Source organism: Neophocaena asiaeorientalis, unplaced genomic scaffold, assembly GCF_003031525.2.
Source record: "Neophocaena asiaeorientalis asiaeorientalis breed wild unplaced genomic scaffold, Neophocaena_asiaeorientalis_V1.1 scaffold77, whole genome shotgun sequence".
In the NCBI taxonomy this organism is placed as follows: domain Eukaryota; kingdom Metazoa; phylum Chordata; class Mammalia; order Artiodactyla; family Phocoenidae; genus Neophocaena; species Neophocaena asiaeorientalis.
The window spans coordinates 6,185,766-6,212,986 of record NW_020174645.1 but is presented as its reverse complement, the minus strand read 5'-3'; the positions used below and the strand labels follow the sequence as shown (position 1 = coordinate 6,212,986).

The 27,221-nt window shown below is 48.4% G+C and overlaps 2 protein-coding genes across 3 annotated transcripts in view; both read left to right on the top strand.

Annotated features, from left to right (window-relative positions):
• Positions 1-13,584, top strand: part of CFAP251 (cilia and flagella associated protein 251) — a 67,089-nt gene extending 53,505 nt beyond the window's left edge. For both annotated transcript variants that reach the window (XM_024758588.1, XM_024758587.1), the window contains 3 exons: positions 10,756-10,984; positions 12,065-12,166; positions 13,354-13,584. In XM_024758588.1, the coding sequence (XP_024614356.1) occupies positions 10,756-10,984; positions 12,065-12,166; positions 13,354-13,490 (468 nt within the window). In that variant the 3' untranslated portion in view covers positions 13,491-13,584. The remainder of the gene's footprint in view (positions 1-10,755; positions 10,985-12,064; positions 12,167-13,353) is intronic.
• A 93-nt stretch (positions 13,585-13,677) lies between these two features.
• The window catches only part of BCL7A (BAF chromatin remodeling complex subunit BCL7A), a 41,685-nt gene continuing 28,141 nt past the window's right edge, over positions 13,678-27,221 (top strand). The window contains exons 1-2 of the mRNA XM_024758469.1: positions 13,678-13,837; positions 26,954-27,156. Of these exons, the coding sequence (XP_024614237.1) occupies positions 13,678-13,837; positions 26,954-27,156 (363 nt within the window). The remainder of the gene's footprint in view (positions 13,838-26,953; positions 27,157-27,221) is intronic.

Genomic DNA, 27,221 nt, shown 5'->3' with positions numbered 1-27,221 from the left:
AAAAAAAAAAAAAAAAAAAAAAATGCCATCATGAGCCATATGTCTCACATTTCCTGTAAGCACTCAGGAGCCTCTCTCTGATGGCTGCAGATCCAAGCCTTCCTACTAGGGAAGCAGCACAGGGTAGCGGCTGGGAGCACAGGCTCCTGGGTCAGGTGGCTCTGGGTTTGACTCCTGACTATAACCACTCGCCAGCTGTGAGACTTGGTCAAGTTTCTGAACCTCTCTAAGCCTCAGTTTCCTCATCTGTAGAATGGGGCTAATAGTAGTACCCAGCCCCTGGAATTATTGTGACAATTAAATGAGTATCTGTTTAGTACAGTACAGGGCACATGTTAAATGTTTGAAAAAACACCATCCAGTATTATTACCTCCACCATCCATCCTATCCTCGTCTCTGGATGTGTGATTATAAAAGGCCTTTAGATGAATGTCTCTCTGACCCTGTGGATCTTTGTTTACAATACCCTCTCTAAAATCAGTTTTTTATTTTCTTGATTTGTCTGGTAAAGAGACTTTATGTAAATGGCCGAAAGTCATCAAACTGATGGCAGCCTTCTCACTCAGGATTCTTGATTTTAAACCCTGGGCGCGTATAAATGTGTCCTCTGCAGTCCTGCTTTGTCGATAAGGGAATTCTGGGTGTTTATCCTTTGTGACTGTCACCCACCTGCCACACGAATCGCTGAAGGAGGAGGGTGGCACAGAGTGGCTGTGTTTTTTCTGCTTCCTCAAGAAGTAAGAAGTGTAATTACCAAGGGCTCACTCCGTTGTCCTATCATTGGCCAAAAATAATAAAGCTTAACAACCTATCGAAATCTTGCTGATGAGTAAAAAGTACCCAGAGGGACTTCCCTGGTGGTCCAGTGGTTAGGTCTCGCTGCTTTCACTGCCAAGGGCCCCGGTTCAATCCCTGGTTGGGGAACTAAGATCCCACAAGCCACGCAGCGTGGCAAAAAAAAAAGTACCCAGAAAAAAAGGTTAGTCTGCAACAAATGTTATAAAGTGACATGGAATATTATTTTACCCACATTAAAATGGTCATTGCAAGGTTGTCACTGACTGTTGTGTCACTGACTGTTGTGTCTCCCCCCACATCAGCTGCTAAAAAGGGGTTTCAGTGCCCCACTCAGTGTCTTCATAAGTCCCCTGGAGTCCAGGGTTTTTAATCCACTTAAAAAATAAATTTACTCTTTGGAGATGTTTTCTGAAGGCCCCCGATCCAGATGTGGCCACATCTGAGTGCAAACACTGTTTGCTGATGAATTAGTTTATATCTGAAGCTCCGAGGGGAGAGCTTTTTGATCTCTAGTTTCCATCAGATTTATAGCGATTTTAATAAAAATGTTTTCGGGGCTTTGAAACTTTTAAACCCAGGCTTCGTCATGGTTAATGAAACATTTCCTCTTAAGATGCAGCTGTTCCCCCTCCCCCGAGAAGTGGCATGAAGAAGTATGTGCCGCTGATAAGAGTATTTTCACACTTGGTTACTTGAAAGACTTAGAAACACAGACTCAAGCCAGCCCCCCAAGGCTCTACATTATTTATATTTTTTCTTACGTCATTTTAACTGCTTTGGGGATTTGAATCTAGTCAGTCTGGTAGATTGAAGCCAAATTATACAAGAATATAACCCTCCCCAAAGAATCCCTAACCATTCCCATCTTCTGCAGAACACAGCCAAAGAGGTGAGGTGGGCTGCTCTTACAAATCTTCATTTTTTTTAAAAAGAAAGATCTGCAATGTTTATGATGTTATAAACCCTAAGTTTGGGTTCCTAAGTTAGGGCTCTTCACAGTTTTATAGCTGATTTCACATATGAGAAAGTGTCGTCTTCCATCTCTACAGATATATTTTCCCCCCCGGGACTTTGGAATATCGTGTTGGGGCCTGTGCGTCACGTGTGTCCCCTGGTCACTTGTGGCTATGTTTCTATTTAGCTTGCAGAGCGTTATAGATTCTTGATAGGTTTTTGCAATGAATTAACAGCAGTTCGACCACTTAGTTCTATAAATTGAGGCCAATCCTGGCAGAGAGGTGTGTGCCCAGCAAGAGCTCACATCGTGGAGGCTCAGCAGATCTTGGTCGGACGAGTACACGAATGAACGATATGCTCACCAGTCATGTTTGACTGCAAAAACAATAAGGAAGACAGAATCCCTGACATTATTGTTTGATCTCAGAGTAACGAATAGTAGCCCTAACTATTCGGTATACTGAGCAGCTTTAGCCTCGTTTAGGAGGGTTTGGAGAGGAAATAATCACTTAACTTTTTAAATGTGCTTACCTTTGGACCCAGCAATTCTGCTTTTAGGAGTATATCCCACAGGAAAACTCAGGCAAGTGTAACAGTGATGTACTGCGGGATAGTTTGTAATAGTGAAAAATTAAAATGACCTTAAGGTCCGTTGATAGGAGATGGGGTGAATCAAGTAAGGCACACCTACACTCAGTAGTTATTAAACAGTGAAATGGACCGATGATTCTTTTCTTTCTGTTCTCTTCTTTTTTTTATTTTTTAATTTTATTTATTTGGCTGCCTCGGGTCTTAGCTGCAGTGCACGGGCTCTTTGTTGCCGTGCGCGGGCTTCTCTCTAGCTGTGGCACGCGGGCTCCAGAGCACATGGGCTCAGTAGTTGCGGCGCATGGACTTAGCTGTCCCGTAGCATGTGGGATCTTAGTTCCCCGACCAGGGATCGAACCCACGTCCCCCGTATTGGAAGGCGGACTCTTAACCACTGGACCACCAGGGAAGTCCCTGACCTATGATTCTTGACTCAGAAAGAATGTGCTGGTTTTGTTGTTAAAGGACAAAAGGAAAGTTGCAAAACAGTATGTAAAGCATGACCTCATTTCATTAACAATAATATATAGATCTCATATATGCCTAGCAAAACTGAAAGAACTTCTTCCAAACCTTTAACGACACTGACCTCTGAGGCACGGGATCCGTGAGAGCTTTTACTCTCTACTTTCTACATATCACCCCCGTCAGCTGGGGCCTCTGGTACCAGCTGGAACCCAGCCCTGGCTCCCACCCATAGTCTGAGTTCGGGGCTGCCCTGGGGGCTCGCGCTCTCCTGGCCTCGGGGCTCCCCCGTGTGCGTGTGCACACTCCAGGTCATTCCAGACGTGACGCTCAGCATCTTCCTTCTTTTCCACAAAAACAGAAAGCCCATCCACACAAGACAACTTCCCTGGAACACGGAATCACCAGAAGGATTCACGCATAACCGCATTCCGCAGCGGTTTACCTCATTAGACCTTCTCCCCCGTGCCGATGACCACCCCCAGGGGGGCTTCCTTGCTGGTCTTGACCCCCCCACCGAGCTCTGCTCCCCCTCTTCCTTCCCTGTGGAGCACCCCCTCCCGTCCCTCTGCTGGCCGAGCCAGTTCAGCTCTTGGCTTCTATTTCCAAATCTGCAGTATAAGCCCATCTCTGGGGTTTACAAATGAAAAAACTTCCCATGTAGATGCATCCACTCTCCTTAGAAGACCATCGTGGCTGTAAATTGCCGGGGAGAGGGGAGGCTCATGCATACATTTCTGTAGAATTTAATTTTTCTTAACTACAAGCAGTAGCTTGTATTGCTTTTGTATTCAGAACAAAACCCAGAAAGATAAACGAACAAATCCTCCCCAAGCCTTGTGTACTAATCTTTGTGGCTAAACCGCAGTCCCAGCTGGGATGGAGGGAGCGTAGCCAGGTGGCACAGCTGCCCACCGTAGGAGGAGGAGAAATTTGAGCCAACGGTCATGGGCACAGTTTCCGCTCTGATGAAGACCCCAGGGGAATTGGGAAATTTGCACTTTGAAGAAAGGTCCTCAGTGGGTTGGATTTGTTCTGAAGCATAAATATCACGAGGTGTTTCCATCCTGAAAGTGAGAGAAATGGCCCACTGCTGTCAGGAGGCCTTCCTGGTCCACTGAGAACCCTACTCCAGGGAGCACTGCCGTTGTCACACTTACAGCATCTAAAGAAAGAAATACTAAAATGCTGCGCGGCCACTAAAAAAGAATGCAGCTGATGATATCAATAACACCAACAGCGGCAACAGCAGACCAGCCCTTCTCGCTTGAGCGCTCGCTGAGAGCCAAGGACCGTGCCAGACCCCCTGGTGTTTAGTCCTCACAGCAAGAAGATGCTTTTATCATCTCCATTTTACCAACCAGGACAGTGAGGCTTAGGGGGATGAGGAAGCGTGCACGGTCACTCCGGGCCGCGGTCTGTACCCCAGCTGGCTGGTCTTAGTGCAAACAAAAGTCAGGACATCAAGCACTGGCTATTGCTGAGGGATGGGGAATGGTAGAGCACTTTACTTCTATTCTTTACATCTCCAGTGTTTGCATTTTTTATAACAAGCACATATTTATCTTTACTGGTTTTATGATGGTAAAAGAATAGATCATAGTCATGGTGAAAATTACATTTTTAAAAACTGATGGCATTTGCTTTGTTACGTGCCTTTGCCATTGCTTCACCTCTGTATTATATTTCTTTTTTTTTTTTGGCCTCACCGTGAAGCATGTGGGATCTTAGTTCCCCGACCAAGGATCAAACCTGCACCCCCTGCATTAGAGGTGCGGAGTCTTAACCGCCGGACCGCCAAGGAAGTCCCTATTTTTCTACCTTTTGTTATTATTATTATTTTTTTTGGCCACGCCTCATGGCTTGCGGGATCTCCCCTGACCAAGGCAGTGAAAACGCAGAATCCTAGCCACTAGACCACCGGGGAACTCCCTATTTTTTTTCCTTTTAATCAACTTTATTGAGATATATCACATATCATACAATTTACCTATTTAAAGTGAGTCAATGGCTTTTAGTATGTTCACAGGGTTGTGCAACCATCACCACTATCGAATCCTAGAACATGTTTATCACCCTAAAAAGAAACCCTGTACCCATTAGCCGTCACTTCCCATCCCCCCTCCTCAGCCCCTGGCATCCACTAGTCTACTTCCCATCTCCGGATTTGCCTCTTCTGGACATTTCATATAGATGGAATCATGTGATGTGCGACTGTTTGTGTCTGCCTTCTTTCACTGTTTTCAAGGTACATCCATGTTGTAGCATAATCAGTACTTCACTCCTTTTTCTAGAGGAGTAAAGAAAAGAGAAGCCACTGCAGTGGCTTCTCTTGTTGCGGAGCTCGGGCTCTAGGCGCATGGGCTTCAGTAGTTGTGGCTCGCGGGCTCCAGAACGCAGGCTCAGTAGTTGTGGCTCGCGGGCTTAGCTGTTCCGCGGCATGTGGGATCTTCCTGGACCAGGGCTCGAACCCATGTCCCCTGCATTGGCAGGCGGCTTCTTAACCACTGCGCCACCAGGGAATTCTGTCATTCAGATTTTAAAACCTTTAAAAACATTCACCTGGGGTGGGGAAGAATCCCCGGAAGTGCTTGCAGCCTGGGCCCCATGAGGGGCTGGGCAGAGGTCACCATAAAAGGCGCTGGGAATGGTGGTGGTGTCATCTCTGAGTCTCCCGCCGGCCGGCAGACAGCAGGGAGAGAGCGCTGTGGCCCAGCACCAATGGCTGGCCTTCTCCTGGGTCGGTGTCCAGTGGGCAGGACCTGACGGGAGGCAGCTGTTGTGCCGATAGTTACTGGAGAGGGGGCAGTTGTGAGTGACAGAGTGATGTGCCAACAGCAGAGGCATCTCCAGCCCTGGAAGCTGCTGCCCAGACCCTCCTTCCCTGCACCAGGTCAGTGCGAAACGCCGCCGCGATGGGCCACACGGAGCGGGTGGGAGGCGAAGAGGTTGCTGTGAGGAAAGACTGTCTCCTCGTTTGCCAGGGACGGTCTAGAGAGCACTAGGTGTGTCTAAGGAGGAGGGAGAGTCCTTCCAGCCTGCGAGTCTATGAAACTATCACAGAAGAAACCGACCCGCACCAGGAGCCCGTTTATAAAGACGAGGAATGGCGCCAGTTCAAGTGTATCATGTTCCTCTCCGTTTAACAGGGAGGTTATAAAACTTAATTATAAGACACAATTCTAAGGCCATCAGTGGCTTCCTGTGGCTGACAACAGGATCGCAAACCCAAAGGCCTATGGGGAGAATGACAGCGGCAGGAGTAAAGCAGTCCTGGGCCAGGGGACCCCGGCCCTCCAAGGACAGGCCACCCTCACGTCTCGGGGCCTGGGCAATGGTACCAGCAGAAGTCCAGGGGCCGACTGTGTAAATGTTTAAAAGTTATAAATCAGGAATTCCCTGGTGGTCCAGTGGTTAGGGCTCTGCGCTTTCACGGCCGAGGGCCCAGGTTCAGTCCCTGGTTGGGGACCTAGGATCCTACAAGTTGCATGGCGCGTGGCCAAAAAAAAAAAGTTATAACTCAAATGACAAGCTGTTGAATAGATACTCGACCTCGACAGTTCTACCTTTTTTTAAAATTTTTAATTAATTAATTTATTCATTTTTGGCTGTGTTGGGTCTTTGTTGCTGGGCATGAGCTTTTCTCTAGTTGTGGCGAGCAGGGGCTGCTCTTCGTTGCGGTTCACGGGCTTCTCACTGCGGTGGCTTCTCTTGTTGCAGAGCATGGGCTCTACGCGTGCGCGGGCTTCAGTAGTTGTGGCTCGCGGGCTCAGTAGTTGTGGCTCACAGGCTCTAGAGCGCAGGCTCGGTAGTTGTGGCGCCCAGGCTTAGCTGCTTCGCGGAATGTGGGATCTTCCCGGACCAGGGCTCGAACCCGTGTCCCCTGCCTTGGCAGGAGGATTCCTAACCACTGCGCCACCAGGGAAGCCCCCCTTTTTTGAGTTTTAAGAGAACTTCTTCCATGGCCTCATTGTGCCCACGGTGTTTCATTCATGCAGTAAACGTTTCTCTGGGCCCCCACGATGTGCCGGGCTCTGAGCAAGGCTGCTGTGGAAATAGAGATGAACACTATTGCTACAGCTTAATGGAGGAGACAGATGTGGGCCTGAAGAATTAGAATATGCCTCACAGCTGCCACCCACCGTTGCTCTGTGATGAAAGTCACAGGCCGGGTGCTGGTTCTTTTGGCATGAGCATCACCTCCGCCAGCTGCTGTGGTATAAGAGCTGGTTCTCAAAACTGTGGCCCCCAGACCAGCAGTCTGTGTTTTTTTTTTTTTGCGTTATGTGGGCCTCTCACTGCTGTGGCCTCTCCCGTTGCGGAGCACAGGCTCCGGACGCACAGGCTCAGCGGTCATGGCTCACGGGCCCAGCCGCTCCACGGCATGTGGGATCTTCCCGGACCGGGGCACGAACCCGCGTCCCCTGCATCGGCAGGCGGACTCCCAACCACTGCGCCACCAGGGAAGCCCCAGCAGTCTGTGTTTTAAGGGGCCCTCCTGCTCATGTTGATGCCTGATAAAGTTTGAGATCCCCTGCCTTAAAGCCATACTTCTCAACCTTGGCCACACATTCATATCCCCTGGGGAGCTTTTAAAAACTCTGACTGCTTATACTCCACCCCAGAACAATTAAATCAGGGTCTCTGGGAATGGGGCTGAGGCCTTAGAATGTTTAAAGCTCCCTGGGTGAATCAAATGAACCACTGCCTTAGTGGATGACAGGCCGGTGTGAGAATGCCAATAAGAGGCCGGGCTGAGCCAGCCAGAGCGCTCTGGGCGACCGCGGGGCCTGGGAGGGCTCTGGGCGTTCCATTCGGGCTCCGAGGTTCCTCTCCCAAGCACGAACCTCGTTTAGATACGTAGCAGCACCTGCCTCTTCAACTAACCCAGAGTAGGCTCGGGAAAGAAACGTCATGACGCTGAAGCTGCCAGCTCCCTGCCTGTTGAGCAGTGATCTTTGGTCAGTCATTTGGGGAAAGAGAGTAAGAGGTGAGTCACCTACAGAGTGGTTTGTGCCAAGAATGTTCCCTGAGATCTTTGGAATGCTCCGGGTGTGAGTAACTCCAGGCACGTTTGGATTCCTTCTTTGTCCTCTTTGGGTTAGTCTCCTATTTCTGAATTGAGTTTGAATCGTATATTACGTTTGTAAAGTACACGTGTCATTTACGTTATAATTTATGTATTTATAAATTATAATTTGTGTTATAATTACATGCATTGTAATTAGCAAGGGCATAGGAAGTATAAGAATCACAAGAACAGTTACTGCCAGTTGAGTGCTGACTGTGTTAGGCCCTGTGTCAGCACTTTAGATACATTGTCACAGTAAGCCTCAGATCAGCCCACTGCAAATGGTTTACCATATTACTCCCTTTTTCAGGACAGGAAACTGAGGATAAGGAATGTTAAGTTACTAACCCAAAGTCATATAGAAAATGGCAGAACCAGGCTTTGAACCTAGGTCTGCCATCAAAGATCATAGTGTTAGCCCCAGTCTCCCTTGGCTCATAGTAGGTGGTAGCACATGCATATACCAATAGTATTAAAATCATATAGTAGAATCTGTAAATAATACATGCTACTGGATAGTTTTATTTATACACAAAATTGTACATAATTTAACATGCAGTTGTACATAATATAAACTCAACAAATGCTGTATATGAAAATGTTACCAATTAGAACTGCTTGCATAGTACCAATTATGGTTCGTTTGTATCCATAACCAATGATGTTACATCTAAAGACCATTCCTGGAATGTTGCATTGAAGATATATGGCTTCTTTGAAAATATTAGGCGATTACTAAGATACAGTGTAAAAAGGGGAAAAGCAGGATACAAAAAAGGATATATACACGTACCAGTTTTGCAAAAAAAAATAGACACATGTGTTTTATATGCATGGGAAAAAGTGGAAGGAAGGTACCCCAGATCTTTCACAGAAATGATGGCTGGACTGCAAGAGGTTTGTATTTTCTTCTTGATACTTGGGGCAAGACCAAGACACTAGGATGTTCCAGACAGGCTGATATTTGGCGTTGCTTCAAACTGGTGCTCTTTCCATTTTTGTTCTACATTTATTTAGTGGACAGGGAGAAATTGGCCATCTATTGATAAATATTGTGTACAAATATAGATTCTCTTCCTGATTCATTCCTACAGACCAAAAAAGTTCAGGTTCTGGGGGAAAAAAATTATTTCCCACTTTTCTGTGGCTCTTATTCTCTCTCTCTCTCTCTCTCTCTCTCTCTCTAAAATTCAAAACCCTGCAATTTGGAGGGACACATATTAGTTTCAAATGTAGACACTAAAATACTCATTTCTAGCCCTTTGTCAGGCACAGTTCAGGTTTCTGAATTTTAGCCGGCTGCAGTGTGCGTGGTACAAAAATACTGCACAGAGAAGGCTGATGGGAGTGGGGTGTGGTTTCGTTTGTTTCTGTGTTCTATTTCTCTCCTCCTTGCATTTTGCCAGTTACGCAAGGAGCCCTGTGTGGAGACCTGCATTAACTGGCACCACATTTCCATTTGAATCCGCAGACATGTCAGTACTCTGCTCATTCTAGGAAATTTGGAAAATACGCAAAGAATGACTTTCCAAATCAGAAAGCAGCCCTCACAGAATGAGTTGGGAATTGTTCCCTTTTCTTATGTTTTTGGGAGAGTTTGTGGGGGATTGGTATTCTTTAAATATTTGGTAGAATTCACCAATGAAGCCATTTGGTCCTTGGTTTTTCTTTGCGGAAGCTGTAAAGTTGCTAATTCAATCTATTGACTTGTTATAGGTCTGTTTAGATTTTCTCTTTCTTCTTGAGTCAGTTTTGGTCATTTGTATCTTTCTAGGAATTTGTCCATTTCACCTAAGTTATCTGATTTGTTGGCATATTATTGCTCATACTCTTTTTAATCTCTGTAAGATTGGTACTGGTATTCCCTCTTTCATTCCTGATTTTAATAATTTGAGACTTTTCTCTTCTTTTTCTTGGTTAGTCTCACTTAAGACTTGCCAACTGTGTTGATATTTTCAATGAATGATGGCTTCTTAGGTCTTCATTTTAAAAATTATATCACATAAGTTGTATGTATGTTACATAGAATCTTTTGAGTATATAAAACATTGCAGGATAAAGATGGAAAAGAAAGAAAGGAAAAAAGAATCGTGGTGCAGTTAGTTGCCTTAAGAAACTTACCACAGCCTTAGGTCCTGTATTTGAGTTTCACACTGAATTATTTGCTCGTTCATCTAAACTAATTTCTAAATTCTTCAGGATTCCATCTTTTAAATGAAACTAATATCTTCTTCACAAAGCAAGGATGTAGTAGATACACTGTGAGATACTTAGGTGAAAAGTGAAGAAATGAAACACTGTTCATGCCAATGCTAATAGTATTGACCAGTTGGACAGTGGATCAAAGCTGCTGTAAAATTTAGTACCACAAAGTGGGTGGCTTCACACAACAGGAATTTATTCTCTCATGGAACTCTGAAATCAAGGTGTCAGCAGGGTCATGCTCTCTATGAAACATGTAGGGGATAATGTGTGTCCTTGCCTCTTCTAGCTTCTGCAGTTACCATCAATCCTTGATGTTCCTTGGCTTAAGATGTATCCCTCCAACCACTGCCTCGGCCATCACATGTCCGTCTTGGCCCTGAGTGTCTCTTTCCTCTTTTTATGAGGACACCAGTCATATTGTATGGAAGGCCCACCCTCCTCCAGTACAACCTCATCTTAACTAATGACATCTGCCCTGAGGGACTGAGGGACTGGGGGTTAGGACTTCAACCTATCTTTCTTTGGAGGGGGGATACAGTCAACTAATAACATACATGTTCTAAGCTAATGGTGAACATTTGTCTGTTACTCTCCAATTCTTAGACGTCTATCAAAGCGTCTTTTCTGCTTACCATGGTCTTTTTTTTTTCCCCCTAAACCTCTTTCCTAGATTGAAGATATGTTTAACGAAATCAGATTTAGTGAGTATGTGGACACTGGAAAACTAATTGACAAAATCAACCTACCAGATTTCTTCAAAGTTTACCTTAATCACAGGCCACCCTTCGGTAACACCATGAGTGGCATCCAGCGGAGCTTTGACATTCTTGGTTTTACCAATTCAAACGGAAAGAAAGCTATTCGAAGAGAAGATTTTCTGAAACTGCTTCAAACCAAAGGTAAATACCTAAATAGGTATATCTCGTAACACCCTTGAGCCATTCCCACTGGAGAGAACTGAGCTGGGAGACAGACCACCCCCCGGCATCTCTGATTTGACTGGACTTCAGCCACGAGGATGCCGCTTACTGACCCACGTGGCTGGCAAACACGGGGTAAAGGGAAGGATGCTGGGAACCAGAAGGATGCAGTTTATGTTCCAGCTTCCTGGAGCTGCAAGATTCAGGGCCTTCACTCATAAAGCAGGAATACAAGTGTCAGCCATCAAACTCACAGAGCTACTACGAGACTGGGTTGCATTTGTGAAATAAAACCACACCAAAGTAAAACTTTTCATTTTTACCTATTCTTTTCCTCATCGTACTTTTTAAAAAAATACATTTATTTATTTATTTTTGGCTGCATTGGGTCTTTGTTGCTGCGCTTGGGCTTTCTCTAGTTGCAGCAAGCGGGGGCTTCTCTCTTCGTTGCAGTGCGTGGGCTTCTCATCGCAGTGGCTTCTCGTTGCGGAGCACAGGCTCTAGGCGTGTGGGCTTCTGTAGTTGTGGCACACGGGCTCAGTAGTTGTGGCTTATGGCCTCTAGAGCGCAGGCTCAGTAGTTGTGGCGCACAGGCTTAGTTGCTCCGCAGCATGTGGGATCTTCCCGGATCAGGGCTCAAACCCATGTCCCCTGCATTGGCAGGCGGATTCTTAGCCACTGCGCCACCAGGGAAGTCCTTCCTCATCGTTTTTTGTGAGGAAGTCAAGTAGCCCTTTTCTCTGGGCGATCATTTCATCTTAGCCAAACTGCTGCTTCTAATGTGAGGAAAGTTGAAATGAAGCTAAGCACAGTCTTTATCAGAGTGCTGTCTTCTTTCTCTGCACAAGCCCCAACACAGTCCCCTGGGTTGGAGTCCCATTTTTAGCACCATATAAGGAAGTCTATGTGACAGTAACATGGGACTCCCTAGAATGTTTTTGTGTCTCAAGGAAACAGTGGAATCATTCTCTTGAAGACCCCAGAATGATGATGTTAAACTCTGACGTGAGGCTCAGTCCCATGAGCTGAACAGCCTCCTTTTCCCTTTGTGATGCCCAGGTGAGCACATGACAGAAGAGGAGATGTCTGACTGCTTTGCTACACTGTTCGGACTGAATCCTGAGGGCTGGAAATCCGAGCCCACAGCCTCTTCTGTCAAAGGTACTACAGTGGGCTCTGTCTGGACACGTAGCTGAGCTGCACTAATTTGTTGGCGACTTAAGTGCATTTAAGTCTTCTAACTGGTGCAAGCCACTCTCCTTCATACCATGCACACAACAAAGCAAGTCTGTTGGGAACGCAACATGAATAAGTTATAAAAGGACCAGGGAGTGGTGGTCATGTCTAAGAGATGAAAGCTTTTGTTCTTGTGCTCCGTCCTTCCTTCGTGTCTCCCAGCCTTGTTTCTTCCCTTTATTCCCCTGATTCAGTCCTCATCTTTCCAGCTTGGGTAGGCGAATCTTGGCCACTAGTAGAGGATACAGTTCAGAAGCTCTTTCAGAAGAGGTATCGTCAGGAGAGCCTTGGATGAGGAGAGGGTAGGGACTCGGCAGGCAGGCACGAGCCCGACTTCACGCTGCCAGAGCTTGAACATCTTTAAAGATCATCCTGGGACTCCCCTAGCAGTCCAGTGGTTAGGACTCCACGCTTCCACTGCAGGGGGCGTGGGTTCGATCCCTGGTCGGGGAACTAAGATCCCGCATGCTGTGCAGTGCGGCCAAAAAAAAAAAATCCTCCTCTCCTTTCCTGTCTGAGGATTTCCCACCTCCTTCTTTTAGCTCACTGACGCCCTTGTGCTGGAACGTGTCCATGGACAACCCCGAGTGCTGCCCTGCTGCCCCCATGGGGTCGGGAACAAAGACTCCTCACCAGGCTTCCTTCTCCCTCTCCTTCTGTTGTCTGTTCCCAATTTCAAATTGAACAGAGTTCCTAACACAGATGGTTCTAGACTCCAGGATTTGATTGGTCATTTCCAACCTGCAAGCTCCTCTACGTCATTCCTTGTGTATCTGGGATCTCAGAATGTAACTTTCCCAATTGTTTTATATACACACACATGTATACAGTGTTCCTAAGTGTCTCAAAACAGTAAAATCAATGATGCCTTGTAGTTGAGGCTTTCCAGTGAAGTGTGCAGAGTTTTGGGTAACAGTGCTCCAAACCCAAACCACAAAGGAGGGATTTTAACCAGTTTCCACCCAAAGGTTTTCACGGAATCAGGGCCAAATCCCAGCACAAAGCTCCTCTCACTTTTGTTTAGTATCATTTCCTCATATTTTTGGAAAATGCTTCTGAGTTAGAAACCTAATTGTTATGAAGGCATTTGCTTTCTTTTCTTGTCTGGTTAGGTTCAGAAATTTGCTTTGAAGAAGAACTTCCAGACGAAATCACTGCAGAAATATTCACGACTCAAATTCTTGGCCTAACCATTTCCCAAGATTCTGGACAAGATCCTACGGTCAGTGAAGTTGAAAGGAGTGCCTGAAGCACAAAGGACTTTGTGTGTGTGTGTGTTTTCCACAAGGCACTGCTTTCCCCGCATTTCCCTACCCCTGCTCTAATCTTCAGAACGTTTAGACATTAAAAGCAAATTTCTGTTAAGCAATGGAAGTCACAAAGTTGGACATTCCACTGTTTCTGAAATAGAAAAGTGGGTGGAGGCAAGAAAAACGATGGCAGCTGGATGGAAAGGGTGTCTGGAGACCCCGGCCGCCATTCTCGCGCCTAATCCACGGCAGTGCTGCCTGGAGGGGGTTTGGACAGGACGAGAAGGTGGCGTGGTCCCCGGGGGCAGGGGGCGCCTCAGCCAGCAGCAGGCCTTCCTCGTGGCAAGTGTGGCCTTATTTCTATCCCCTCAAGTGGCACCTGGACCCTTAGCCTAATGTGGCCTGATATGGGTCATCCCAGCCTGCTATTAGGCTGGGGCGGGGGCGTTGGGTGCTCTGGGCTCCCGAGAGCCCCGGCTTGTGGCTTCTTATGAGCAAAACCCCTGAGCAGTTGTGTGCAACCGTTATGAAGAGCATCCCTGGCCATGCTTAACGCCGGTGGCACCTGCCAAAGAGAATGCAGAACAGCAGCCCCTGAGCCCTGTGTGTACCGCAGCTGGACCAGAAACGGCCGGCCGGCCTCCCCGGGGCAGAGCTCAGCAGACGGGAGCCGCCCCCTCACACAGCGCACGCGCCGCATAGGCCAGTGTGGTTGATTCGCAGCCTTGAACTCCGCTGGGCTGCAGAACTCGTAGCAGGCGAAAGCAGTTACCCGGCGCGGCTCGGGATGTTCAGGGAACGTGACTCAGGCTTCAGCAGCATTCTGACCTTGAATATAGGCTACCCTCGTCATATAAACAGGTGGAAGTTATGGTCTGATTTTAAGAGTTTTGTCCTCAGTTATGAGGTCTTACTCAGGCAAATGGGCCAAAGGTTATTCTCCACACGTGCTTAGTCCGACACACCCGCCGGCCAGTACCAGCTCCTACCCCGGAGAAACCAGCCTTTGAGATGATGTTTCTGACCCCCGGAGCAGGGGTCTGTGTGAGAGAAACAGAACAGCTGCAGCTCCCTCCTCCAGGCACAGAGCCCCCTGCGTGGCGGCCGTTTGGAAACCTAGCGCTGTGGGTCCTTGGGACAGCCTGGAACACAGAACAGAGCCGTATCCCCCACCCCGGCTGTGTCACCACCGCCTTGGGACAGCCGGTGCCCGCTCGTCACACTGTATACCTCCAGGGCTTTGCAACCTGGTTTACATTTGTTTCTTTTTGAAAAACACAAAAAGAAAAACAAGCTTTGTGAATCAGTTTTGCAGCTGCTAAGGGCTTAGGAGAGACAGACCACCAAGCCAGTTAAAAAGTTCCCGGGGACATTTTAGGGAACAGAAAACTCTCAAGTGACTTGTTCTCTTCAGAAAATAACTCAGAATTGGATGCACTCTGGACACCCACCAGGGGCTTCTTTCGTCAGGTCCGGCTCCCTCTTTCTGGTTCTTGTTGACGACATATATTGGAGTCATCGTCCAGAGCAGAACCGGCCCGTGAGCAGTTGGACCCGCGGCGGCGGGGCTGGTGAGTGGGAACTGCCATCAGGCCCAGGCTGAGCCGCTCGCTCTGCTCTGAGTCGATACGGGAAGGGTGAGGGTCAGTGCGGCCGTCCATCCGGGAAGGCCCAAATAGCAGGGGACAGCAGCATCCGTGTCAGCGGCGTTCCCACCCTGCTCCCAGCCCAGCCAGGCCACGGGCGCCCCTTCTCACCCTTTCTGCTGGTGCTTTTCTTGGGGTATCTCTCAGCTTGTCCGACCAGGGTGAAGAGCAGCTTATGTGCACCTTCCATCCCTGGCGGGGCGTCTTCACCTGCTGGCCACGCAAGCGGTGGCGAGGCCGGGCCCCAGCACCCGGGTCCAGGGCAGGAAGAGGAGGGCTGCCTTCCTGCCCAGAGGGCAGAGAGCTCAGACTCTCCCAGCCATGTGGGTAGCAGAGCAGCGACACCAGAAGTGGAGGGAGCAGAGACCCAAGACGGACGGTCTCGCTGGGCTTGTACATCGGACGTAGGGGCGAGACGCTGGACCCCAAAAAGCACCATGTGATGTTCTTTTGAAAAAATAATACTGTTTCAGATGGGGCCTCTGGCTACCAACCTCTGCATCCTGGCCTGTTGCTTCCAGAGTTCAGGAGCCCGTGGAAAAGCCATGATCGTCCAGGAACCACCCAAAGCTTCCCCCACCCCCCACTCTCTCCTCCAGACCCCCAGGCCCCTCCTGGGCAGGACGAGTGTCTTGTTTGCACAGCACCAGCCCAAGGGCCGGGCCGGCCTGGGCTTGCATCCTGCCTCTGCCATTTAGTAGCAGCCTGTGTGCCCTTGGGTGTGGCTAATCTCTTAAACCTCAGTTTCCCCCTGGAACAACTCCTGGAGTGGTGGTGAGGATTAAAAGAGATATTGCAGGTAAGCGTTCCTGGTATAACGTAGTGCTCAAAGTAGGACAGCAGCTATTATCACTGCAGGCAGAAACTGTGCCCGAGACTGGGGAAGACATTTGATGAGAATTAATCTCTCCCAACTCCAGGGTTTTAGCATCTGTTAACACTTGCTCAAATAGGGGTCTCTGCAAGCTTTGACAAAGGACCCTTGATAAATATTTGTGGAACAACTGAATGAATGAACGTGAAGCTTCAGTGCTCTTTTAATAGCTGACTTAGCTTTTGAATCAAAGTGAATCCGGCCCCCACAGGCCGTCTGCATCAGGGTCAGCAGACTCTCTGGAAAGGGCCAGAGGGTAAACAGTGGGGATCTGTGGGCCGAGTGGGCTGGTGGATGCCTCACCTCGGCCGCTGGCGCACAAACACAGCCACACAGACTCTGGTCCAGGAAAGAACGAACGTGGCCCCCTTCCAATCAAACTTAATTTGTGGACACTGAAACTAATTTGGATTTTGTGAGAATTTCCACATACCGTGAAATCTTCTTCTTCTGAGATTTTTTTCAACCACTCAAAAATGTGAAAGCCATTCTTAGCTTGTGGACCACACGGACACAGCAGCCCGGATCTGTCCTGCAGGTTGGAGTTTGCTCCACCTTCTAGGCCAGGATGACTCTTTCCAACGGAGTTTTACAAATACGACGAATGTGTAAAACACCTGACTAGTACTCTTCAAAATAGCCCAGGTCATGACAAACAAGAAAAGGCTGAGAAACTGTCCCAGGTCGGGGGAGACTAAGGCGACACGATGACTAAATGTGAAGCAGGATCCTGGGTTTCTGGAACGGAAAAAGGACATTAAGAAGAACCCGGTGAAACCCAGAGGAAGTCTGTGGTTCAATTGATAGCATTGGGCCAAACTTAATTTCTTAGTTTCGATCAATGTATCTTGGTTGCCTAAAAGTGCACACGAGGGAAGCTGGGCGAAGGGTCTGTGTTAACTCTCCATACTACCTTTGCAAATCTAAAATATTTCAAAATCAAAACTGTATTTAAAAATGAGGGAATTCCCTGGCAGTCCAGTGGTTAAGACTCTGTGCTTTCACTGCCGGGGCCCAGATTCGATCCCTGGTCCGGAAACTAGGATCCCACATGCCTCGCAGCACGGCCAAAAAAAAATCCTGTACCACCTTTCTGCCTCAGCCACCCCTGAGTTGTTTCCACGAGCTGCCCTGTGCCCCGCAGCTCTCAAGCCAATGCTCTTGAAGCCAGTCCGGGCCCCTGCTCGTGGGTTGCCTCATGTGCCAGCTGTCCTCTGTGAACCCGATGTGCTTCGTGACAGTGCAGACAAAAAGGGGCTTTTTTTTTTTCAGAAAGATCTGTGTCCTAAAGCCATGGCTGCCCTAGACCCTGGGGTTTTTGGCCTGACCATGTTCTTGAGAGATCTGGATGACAGAGGTTCCCCTGCAGGCAGTGGCTCAAAACTGACTATAATAAATAGACACAGGACACTGGGACTCAACAGTAAGTTGCCACCCTATTCATATGTCATATAACATCCTCTGCTAGCTTAGCTTAAAGGAATATCTCACACACACACACGCACACGCACACGCACACAACCCGAGTTGATGCAACATTCTTCCAGGGCAGTGTGATGCTGAGTGTAGGGCCCAAGCTCGTGGGACAGTAAACCTGTCGCGGGGTTCTTTACCGTGTTTCCTGAGCTGCTGATGCCCGAGGCAGGCCTCTCGCCCCCGCCGATAACCATGGGTATTTATCAGTGCCCAGGTGAGAGGCATCGGGCCCCAAAGATCACTCTCCACTGTTGGCAACCCTGCCTTTTTCTCCATAGTTTGAAATCACCAGCTGTGAGTGGGGAAGTTCAATACCAAGGTCGCCCCCATGGAAGGGAACGAGCCATTGTGTTCGGCCCTGCACCCCCTCTTGTTCTCTCCTTATTTGTTGATGGGAAGTCACAAAACACTTCAATGTAAACATGGTATTTATTTTTTTAGATCTTAGTCGTTAAAGCAAGTGGGTTTTTTCCTTTGGGCGGGGGCGAGTTTAGTTCCAACAACCACTACAAGCTCTTTGCCAGCACTTCAGACAACACACAGCGTGTGCTGTGAAGGGTAGTTCCCACAGCGTGTCTGTCCTGGCGGAGGGAGCAGTGGGCGGTATTGTGGACCCTGGTTCTGATGCAGAGAGAGCACATCAGGTGTAGGCGCTGTCTAAAGTGCTGGCCACCACCCAGCTTCTCCTCCGTGTGCATCTGACTGCTTCGGAGATGGACTTCATCCATCCATTCATTCACGAATTCAGCAAAGGGTGAGTATGCGCCCACACTGCGGTAGGGCTGGGGGTACAGGGGTGGACAAGACGGGCATGGCCCTTGTCTTCGGGGATCTCTGATTAAACAAACACATAACTATGTCGTTGCAAACTGCGGTCATAGAGGAAGAGCCAGGGGCCTATGAGATAGAATAACATGAGGGAAATGTACTTTAGTTAAGTGATCGGGGCCAGTCTCTCCAAAGACGAGGCTTGTAAGTTAAGAGACAGTCATGGAAAGAGTGGGGAGAACCTTCCAGACCGAGGGAACAGTGCCACCAAGGCCAGAAGCATTCAGTGAACCAGAGGTTTGTGTGGTCAGACCCTAGAGAGGGACGTAGGCTCAAGGTGGGGTCCTCAGGAGTCTAGAACGACCTCTGGCATTCCTTCAGCACTGCCATTGCATGGTGCTTCCTCTCGAGTCCGAAGAGGAATGTTTTCACGTGGGCGATGGGCAGGAGGAATGGAGGGAGGCCAAGTCTTCAAGAAGACGATCTGGCCTTTCTCATTCCTTCACTTTCAAAGAGTCTTGATATGGTACTTCCCTGGTGGTGCAGTGGTTAAGAATCCACCTGCCAATGCAGGGGACACGGGTTCGAGCCCCGGTCCGGGAAGACCCCACATGCCACAGAGCAACTAAGCCCGTGCGCCACAACTCCTGAAGCTCGCGCGCCTAGAGCCCGTGCTCCGCGACAAGAGAAGCCACTGCAGTGAGAAGCCCCGCACCACAGCAAAGAGTAGCCCCTGCTCGCCTCAAGTAGAGAAAGCCCGTATGCAGCAACAAAGACCCAATGCAGCCAAAAATAAATACATAAATGAAATTTTTAAAAAATTTAATTACATAACCTTGGAGAAGCTTTTAAAAACAAAACAAAACAAAGAGTCTTGATATGGGGTATGCTGCCGCTCAGAGGATCCCAGGAAAGACTATAAATAAGTCTTGTGAGGAACCAGCTCTGAAACTGGTGTGTTCTCTCACGTGACACTGGACAAAGGTGGGAAAGCTCCCAGTGGGTTTCAGCCCCATAAACCTTAAACCCTGAGTCGGCATCAATACATCCTTCTTAGTTTTCCAGGGATTTCGACATTTTAAAAAGATGTAACCACAATCTTCTCCGTGACCTTGTCCCTTTGTGCACAACCGTGTTTAACTACACAGTCCCCTGAGTCGCCGGTGGTCACCCAAAGGCAGCCAGGTATACAGCGAAGCTCCGCCAGAGCTCGCCACCTACCCCTCCCTCAGTGTGCGAAGCTCCGCCAGAGCTCGCCACCTACCCCTCCCTCAGTGTGCTGTCCGTCACCTCTGCCTTTCACTAGGATAGATGCGAGAACGGCAGTAACTTGTGCCAGACCCTCTAACAGTGACCTCAGTTGAGCTGGGTGCCCTGGTGCTAAGGCCTAAGATAAAGTGTGGCGGGAAGCATGTTTCTTTCCCTTTAGGAGGTTATATTGTAGCGAGGGAAACAGACCTGTCAATAATAATACAGTATTTTGTGATATGACATAGGGGCGTCCAGAGCAGATGGGGCGGGAAGGAGGAGGCGATCAGGGCGGGTGGAGGAGACATTACATGAATGAGGCGCTCTAAGCCCATCTGAGCAGTGCCGGGGGGAAGTGGCAGGAGAGCAGCCCAGAGAAGTCAGTGATCACATTATGGCTGGCCTTGTGTGCTGAATCAGGGAGGTTAGGCTTGATATGAAAGGGAAGGGGGAGAAGTGGATCAAACTTGGATCTCAGAGGCGTAGGGCTGGGTGATGGGCAAGAGGGATTGGCTGGGGAAAGGGCCCACAGCAAGGGGATTGTTATAGTAGTTTGGGGAGAAGTGAAAGATTGCAACAAGAGAAAAGACATTCAGGAAGGATAAGTATAACAGACTGAGAGGCAGCTTAAATAGGGTATCAGCCATGATCTTTGGTTTGGAGCAATAGAAATTGGCTCTGGTTAGCTTCGGGGAAAGGGACTTCATGTGAAGACCAGCAGGTAACTCATAGGCTCAATGGAGCGACTGAAGAAGCAAGCTCTGAAAATGACCAGGAACCAACGGCAGCCAGGATGCCCATGGCGCTGCCACCACTGGGAGCTCAGCGCCTCCGCTACTTAGGCTCTCCAAGGGCCACTTCTGCTGGAAGTCATTTCTCCGCTGCCCCTACACACCCTCAAACATCAAAGTCAAAATCAAAACCACAATGAGATACCCCTTTACCGCCACAAGACTAATATGAAAAAGACAGACGATAACAAGTGTGGGTGAGGATGTGGAGAAATTGGAACCCTCGTACATTGCTGGTGGGAATGTAAGATGGTGCAGCTGCTTTGGAAAACAGTCTGGCAGTTTTTCAACACGTTAAATACAGAGTTACCATATGACCCAGCAATTCCCCTACTGGGTATGTAGCCAAGAGAACTGAAAATACACATCTGCACAAAAACCTGTACACTTATCATCATAGCAATGTTATTCATAATAGCCAAAAAGTGGAAACAACCCAATGTCCATCGATGAATGAATGGATGAACAAAATGTGGTAAATCCATGTAATGGAATATCATTCAGCCATAAAAAGAATGAAGTATTAATACACGGGATGAACCTTGAAAATATGCTAAATAAAAGAAGCTAGGGGGCTTCCCTGGTGGCGCAGTGGTTGAGAGTCTGCCTGCCGATGCAGGGGACACGGGTTCGTGCCCCAGTCCAGGAAGATCCCACATGCCGCGGAGCGGCTGGGCCCGTGAGCCATGGCCGCTGAGCCTGCGCGTCCGGAGCCTGTGCTCCGCAACGGGAGGGGCCACAGCAGTGAGAGGCCTGCGTACCGCCAAAAAAAAAAAAAAAAAGCTAGGCACAAAAGGACATATATTGTATGATTCCATTCATGTGAAGTGTCCAGAATAGGCAAATCCATCGAAACAGGAAATAGACTCTTGGTTGCCTAAGGCTGGGGGGAGAAAGAATGACAGCAAATGGGTAGAGGGTTTCTTTTTCAGATGACAAGAATGTTCTAACATTGATTGTGGTGATGGTTTCACAGCTCTGCGACTATACTAAAAAACACCTTGGGCTTCCCTAGTGGCACAGCGGTTGAGAGTCCACCTGCCGATGCAGGGGACACGGGTTCATGCCCCAGTCCGGGAAGATTCCACATGCCATGGAGCGGCTGGACCCGTGAGCCATGGCCACTGAGCCTGCGCGTCCGGAGCCTGTGCTCCGCAGCGGGAGAGGCCACAACAGTGAGAGGCCCGCACACCACAAACACACACACACACACACACACACACACACACACACAAAAACACCTTAAAGGGGTGAATTTTGGGACTTACCTGGCTGTCCAGTGGTTGGGACTTTGCCTTCCAATGCAGGAAGTGCGGGTTCAGTCCCTGGTTGGGGAGTTGGGATCCCACATACCTTGGGGCCAAAAAAAAAAGGCCAAGACATAAAACAGAAGCAATATTCTGGTGGGTTCAGTGGAGACATTAGAAATGGTCCACATCAAAAAAAAAAAAAAAAACAACCAAAAAAAGGGGGAATTTTATGGTATGTTAATTATATCTCAATAAAGCTATTATTTAAAAACAATCGACTGGCAACCCAATTAAAGAAATGGGCAGAAGACCTGAATAGACGTTTTCTAAAGAAGATGTACAGGTGGCCAACAGGCACATGAAAAGATGCTCAACATTGCTAATCATCAGGGAAATGCAAATCCAAACCACAAAGAGACATCACCTCACATCTGTCAGAATGGCTGTCATCAAAAAGACCACAAATAACAAATGTTGGCGAAGATGCGGAGAAAAAGGAACCAGTCACTATATTATATTCCTCAAACATATTATATTGTAAATCAACTATACCTCAATAAAAAAGAAAATCAACCTATTAGACCATCCACCTGGGTAAGGTTGGGACCCATGCCCAGGACCTAACCCCCTGGGAAAAAGAGGGACAAGCCGCCTCTAGCTTCTATAGTGGGGGGCAGCCTCCATCCACAAAGGCTCACCCAGAACTAGAAAGGGTATTCAGATGCTGGGCGGCCAAAATGACTGCACACGTGGGAGCGAGAGAAGACATTCGGGCAGCCTCCTGGATTTCTGACCTAAGAGCTCACCAAGCACTTTGGTAGATGCATTCCAACTCTGCTCCAGGTCACTGGGTCATGACCGCACTTCTGTGTTTAATCATTCATTGTTGGAAGAGCCTGTGTTACACAGTCTCACCTCTGAACACATCTGTCTCTTGAAGCACTTTATATCTACTATCTCTTTGTTTCTATATGGCCTCAAGTGGCCCAACTTTTAGGCAAGCCAGTGGCTGCATGCATGGATATACAACTTGCTAGTCTATTAGTATTTGAGCTGGTGACCATTTTTAGAGCTGTAATTATAGGCAAGAAAAAGTAGGCAGAGAAGCAAATTGGAGTATTTGATTTATCAAAGAAAAAATTTTTAATGGCTCCCCCGTCTATCTGAAATTCATCATCAGGCCCACATTGTGGGGGAGACGTTCCCTACGATAATTCGGGATCCCGTTGGGCTCCACCAGTGGCGTGCTGGTATAGATTTACCCGTCCTCTCTGGGTGGGGGAGGGACAGGAGGGTCCTGAGAGCACTCCCACAGGGCTGATTTACAACTCTCCACATCCTGATGACTGTGGAGTGGGGAGCACCGGTCCAGAGACACAGTCAGGAGAGCGGGGCTCTGGCCAGAACTCTTCTAACTGGCTGTGTGACCGGATGGTAGCGTCCCTTTTTTTTTTTTTTTAATATTTTATTTATTTTTTTATTTATTTATGTAGGCTGCACTGGGTCTTAGTTGCAGCACGTGGTTCTTCGTTGCGGCATGTGGCATCTTTGTTGCGGCATGCAGACTTCTTAGTTGTGGCACGCATGCGGGATCTAGTTCCCTGAACAAGGATCGAACCTGGGCCCCCTGCATTGGGAGCGCAGAGTCTTACCCACTGGGCCACCAGGGAAGTCCCAGTAGCATCCTTTTCTGTGAAAGGAGGGAGGCTTCAGCCTCCACAGCTCATCCTTTCTGTTCCTGTCTCCGAGTAAGGGACTGTATTTCATTCTGTGGTTGGAGTGTGCCCTTCATAGTTTTCCCTCTTGGCTGGGCCTTGCTAACGACCTGCTCCCCAAACACCAAAGCACCTCTGTTTATGAAAACAGCGCTCGGTCACAAGTTGCTAGGCAAGGACCAAGGTGCCCAGAAGCGCCAGGGCCGGGCCTGCATTTTCCTCACAATCACCCATCTCCATCTCTGTTCCAGAGTTATCCTTCCCCTCCCCACACCTCCCACCCCGTGGTGAATGAGCCTTCATCCCGGAGGAGGAGTGACGTAAGGGTTGAATTTACCAGCCTAGAAGAGTAGTTTGACTTCAGACCCCAGTGTGGGGCATACTGATGCAAAGATCGTCCAGGTCTGTTATTTAACAAATGCTTTCTGGTATCTAGCGGTTACTGTGTGCCAAGTGCTCTTCTAAATTCTTGACAAATACTGTCTTGTTTTTTGTTATTGTTGTTGTTGGTGGTGGGGTTTTTTTGGTACGCGGGCCCCTCACTGTCGTGGCTTCTCCCGCTGCGGAGCACAGGCTCCGGACACGCAGGCTCAGCGGCCATGGCTCACGGACCCAGCCCCTCCGCGGCAGGTGGGGTCTTTCCGGACCGGGGCACGAACCCGTGTCCCCTGCACCGGCAGGCGGACTCTCAACCACTGAGCCACCAGGGAAGCCCTGTTGTTGTTGTTTTTAATTGAAGTATAGTTGATTGACAATGTCGCGTTAGTTTCAGGTGTACAGCAAAGTGATTCAGTTATACATATATATGTATTCTTTTTCAGATTCTTTTCCCTTATAGGTTATTACAAAATATTGAGTATAGTTCCCTGTGCTATACAGTAGGTACTTGTTGGTTATCTGTTTTATATATAGTAGTGTGTATATGTTAATCCCAAACTCCTAATGTATCCCTCCCCCCACTTTCCCTGACAAATACTGTTTTTAATTCACATAACTCTGTGAGGCAGGTCTTATTTTCATCCCCATTTTACAGATGAGGCACAGTTAGGTCAAAGCACAAGCCATGACTAAGTAACTCACCTCTGGAACCCCACGATCACTCCTTTAACACGTCTAAGATTATCACAAACATTCAGAGAGAGCTTGACTTCCAGTCTCTGGTAACTAGTTATTCAGACCAACGCTCAAGCTGAAAGCAACTAAAAATGCTAGAACATATGCTAGAAAACGTATTTTAAAAAATCCTAAAACCCACCACATGCTGACAAGATAGTAAGGAATAGGTGAAACTGAAGGAAAAAGAGAACCCTGACAGCTAATCCAGCAAGGAAGCCACTCGAACCCTGTAGATATTTGCCAAGTCTGGCATATTTGAACTTCAGTGTGAATGGTTTTCTTGAGGCAGGAGGTCAGAAATCAAAGTCCAGGGTCCACGCTGGGTGGGAGATGAGACCTCGCCCAGTGGTGTGCTGGTAAATGCTTATCACCAGCCCTTGGTGAGGTTGGGAAAGGGTCCTGATGTATTATAGCATTTGCCGATTTCCACAGTGTAAATGCTCCGCCGTGGCTGATTTAGAACTATTGATAGGAGGTCACTGAAGAGAGTTGAGAAGCACAGCCTTGCCGGTCAGCGGCAGCACATCACTGACCCCACCCTGGGTACAATAAGCAGATCGGTCTCACTCACTTAGGCAACCTATATTGGCATCACCTGGGGGTCCAGGGACCCACGAGCCCTGAACTTGGATGTCGGTCATCCTGCACTAGCAGTGCCCTCAGGAGTCTGGCAGAGGAAATGTAAAGCAACTCGAGAGGAAGGTAACTTCACTCTAGGCCTCAGATTATCCCTATAAATAAATTTTAAAATACAATGTCCAGCAAGGTCAAGGAGAACCAGACAGATCACAAAGAAATAGGACACCATGAGTAAGAGCCAGCAGAAACAGAGTCTCAGATACTTCAAATATCAGAATGATCAGACACAGACCGTAAAACAAGTGTGCTTTGTTGAAAGAAAGAAGTGTAAAACTATCTGCAGGGGACAGGAAACTATAAAAAGTGCCATACTACATTTATAAAGAACATTTGGAGAGAGCCTTCTAGTTTAACCGGAGATCAAACACACAGACACCTTCAGGGGCCACGTGGTAACACAAATGAGCACACTGACTGGGTGGCACATTGGTGACCCAGTGAGCTCTATCTGAGGGGCACAGGGCGTCTCGGCTCTGGCTGACCGTTGCCGTGTGGCACGTGGGGCCCAGTTTGCAGGTCTTCTGCTATCTCTAGATCTTTTTACTGTGGCAAAATACACATCATGTAACTGACCACTGCAACAATGTTAAAGTGTGCGATTCAGCGACAGAAAGCACATTCACAATGCTGCACGACCATCGCCACTGCCTACGTTCAGAACTTTTTTACCACCCCCAAAGGAACACCTGTACCCATTTGAAGTCACTCCCCGTTCCCCCCCTCCCCACGGTCCCTCCGGTTTCTGTCTCTAGGGATTTGCCTAGTCTGGATAACTCGTATAAGTGGAATCATACAATATGTGTCTTTTTGTGACTGGCTTCTTTTACTTAGGATGTTTTCAAAGTTCATCCATGCCGTGGCATGTATCAGTACTTTATTCCTTTTTAATGGCTGAATAATGTTCTATTGTATAGATATGCCCATTTGTCCATTCATCATTCAGTACTTGGATTTTTAAATATATGTTCCCATTTTTCATTCAAATATATGCTTTAAAAAGTTCTGTGTAACCTTAAGCATGTATCTGCTGGCCAGGTAAGTCAGAGGGCCAATGGTATGAGACTGCTGCCTTATGACCCACTGTTACATGTTTTCCCATATAATCCTCACATCAGGAACTTGGGGTTTGGTATGGTAAAAGGACATGCATAGGAAAAGGCCTGCAGTGCAGCTTCCACTCCGTATCGCCAGAAGCTTTTCTCCCCCAAACCAAAACCTCAGGGGAAAGGGCTTGATTTTAGAATGAGCGGAAGACAAACATCTAGCTCATGGCTGTGTCCTTGAACTTCCCTGGGACTCAGTTTCCCTCCATGTAAAATGACTGATGTTGGGTTAGTTGATCTCCAAGGCACTGGGCTTGCTAACGGGGTCATTCTTTTTCCCCAGCATCCACCTGGGCACGAATTGGCTCTGGTCAAGATAATTTAGCTGCAGCTGAACATAAGGTTGAGGCCCCTGGCTTATCCTGGTAATTGCAGATTCGTGCGGAGCTGTCGTAAGGCACCACGGGGAAGAAACCAGCCCAGAAGTCCTCCTTGTCGCTGGCCAGTCCATTTTACCTGCCAGGGTCATTTGTGAGGTGGCAGCACCTGGGCTGAGCCTGGGACTTACATCAGGAGTGACTTAAACTCAACTCGTGGTTCTCGAACAGAAACCCCAGCGTGGGCTCCCTGACCTTATTTATGGCCAGGGCAACTTATCACTAGGAGGAAAGGTCTAAGAGCCCCTGTTGAAACGCTGATAAATAATCATCGAGCTTTTCCTGCGCCGAAAGCTCTTTCATAAGCAAGGTCGGATGTCTCTAGTGGTCACCCCAGGCACCTTTCCTCCCACCCTCGTTTTCCAAAAGGACGAAGGATAGGGAAGCGACGTCCTAGCTCGCGTATTTAAACCGGGCAGAGGGGTCAGCAGAGGTCCGCGTTTCTCAACTCTTTCCAAGAGCACCTCGCGTCCCGAATCGGCGCCTTCAACTCGGAGAAGTCGGGAGCCCCACAGGAAACTTCCATTACTGCAGACGCTGCCACACACCCGGGGCAGCGGATGGGCTGCCGCGCTGGCTCCCCAGGAATGCGCTCCCTCCACGGCCGGCCGCCCCGCCGGCCCGCCCTCTCCCGGGGACCCCCCGGCACCTGCGGCCTCCGAGTAAGTGTCCGCGCGCACGTCCGCTGGCCCGCCTCCCCTCCGCGTGCCCGGAGCCGGGGGTCGCC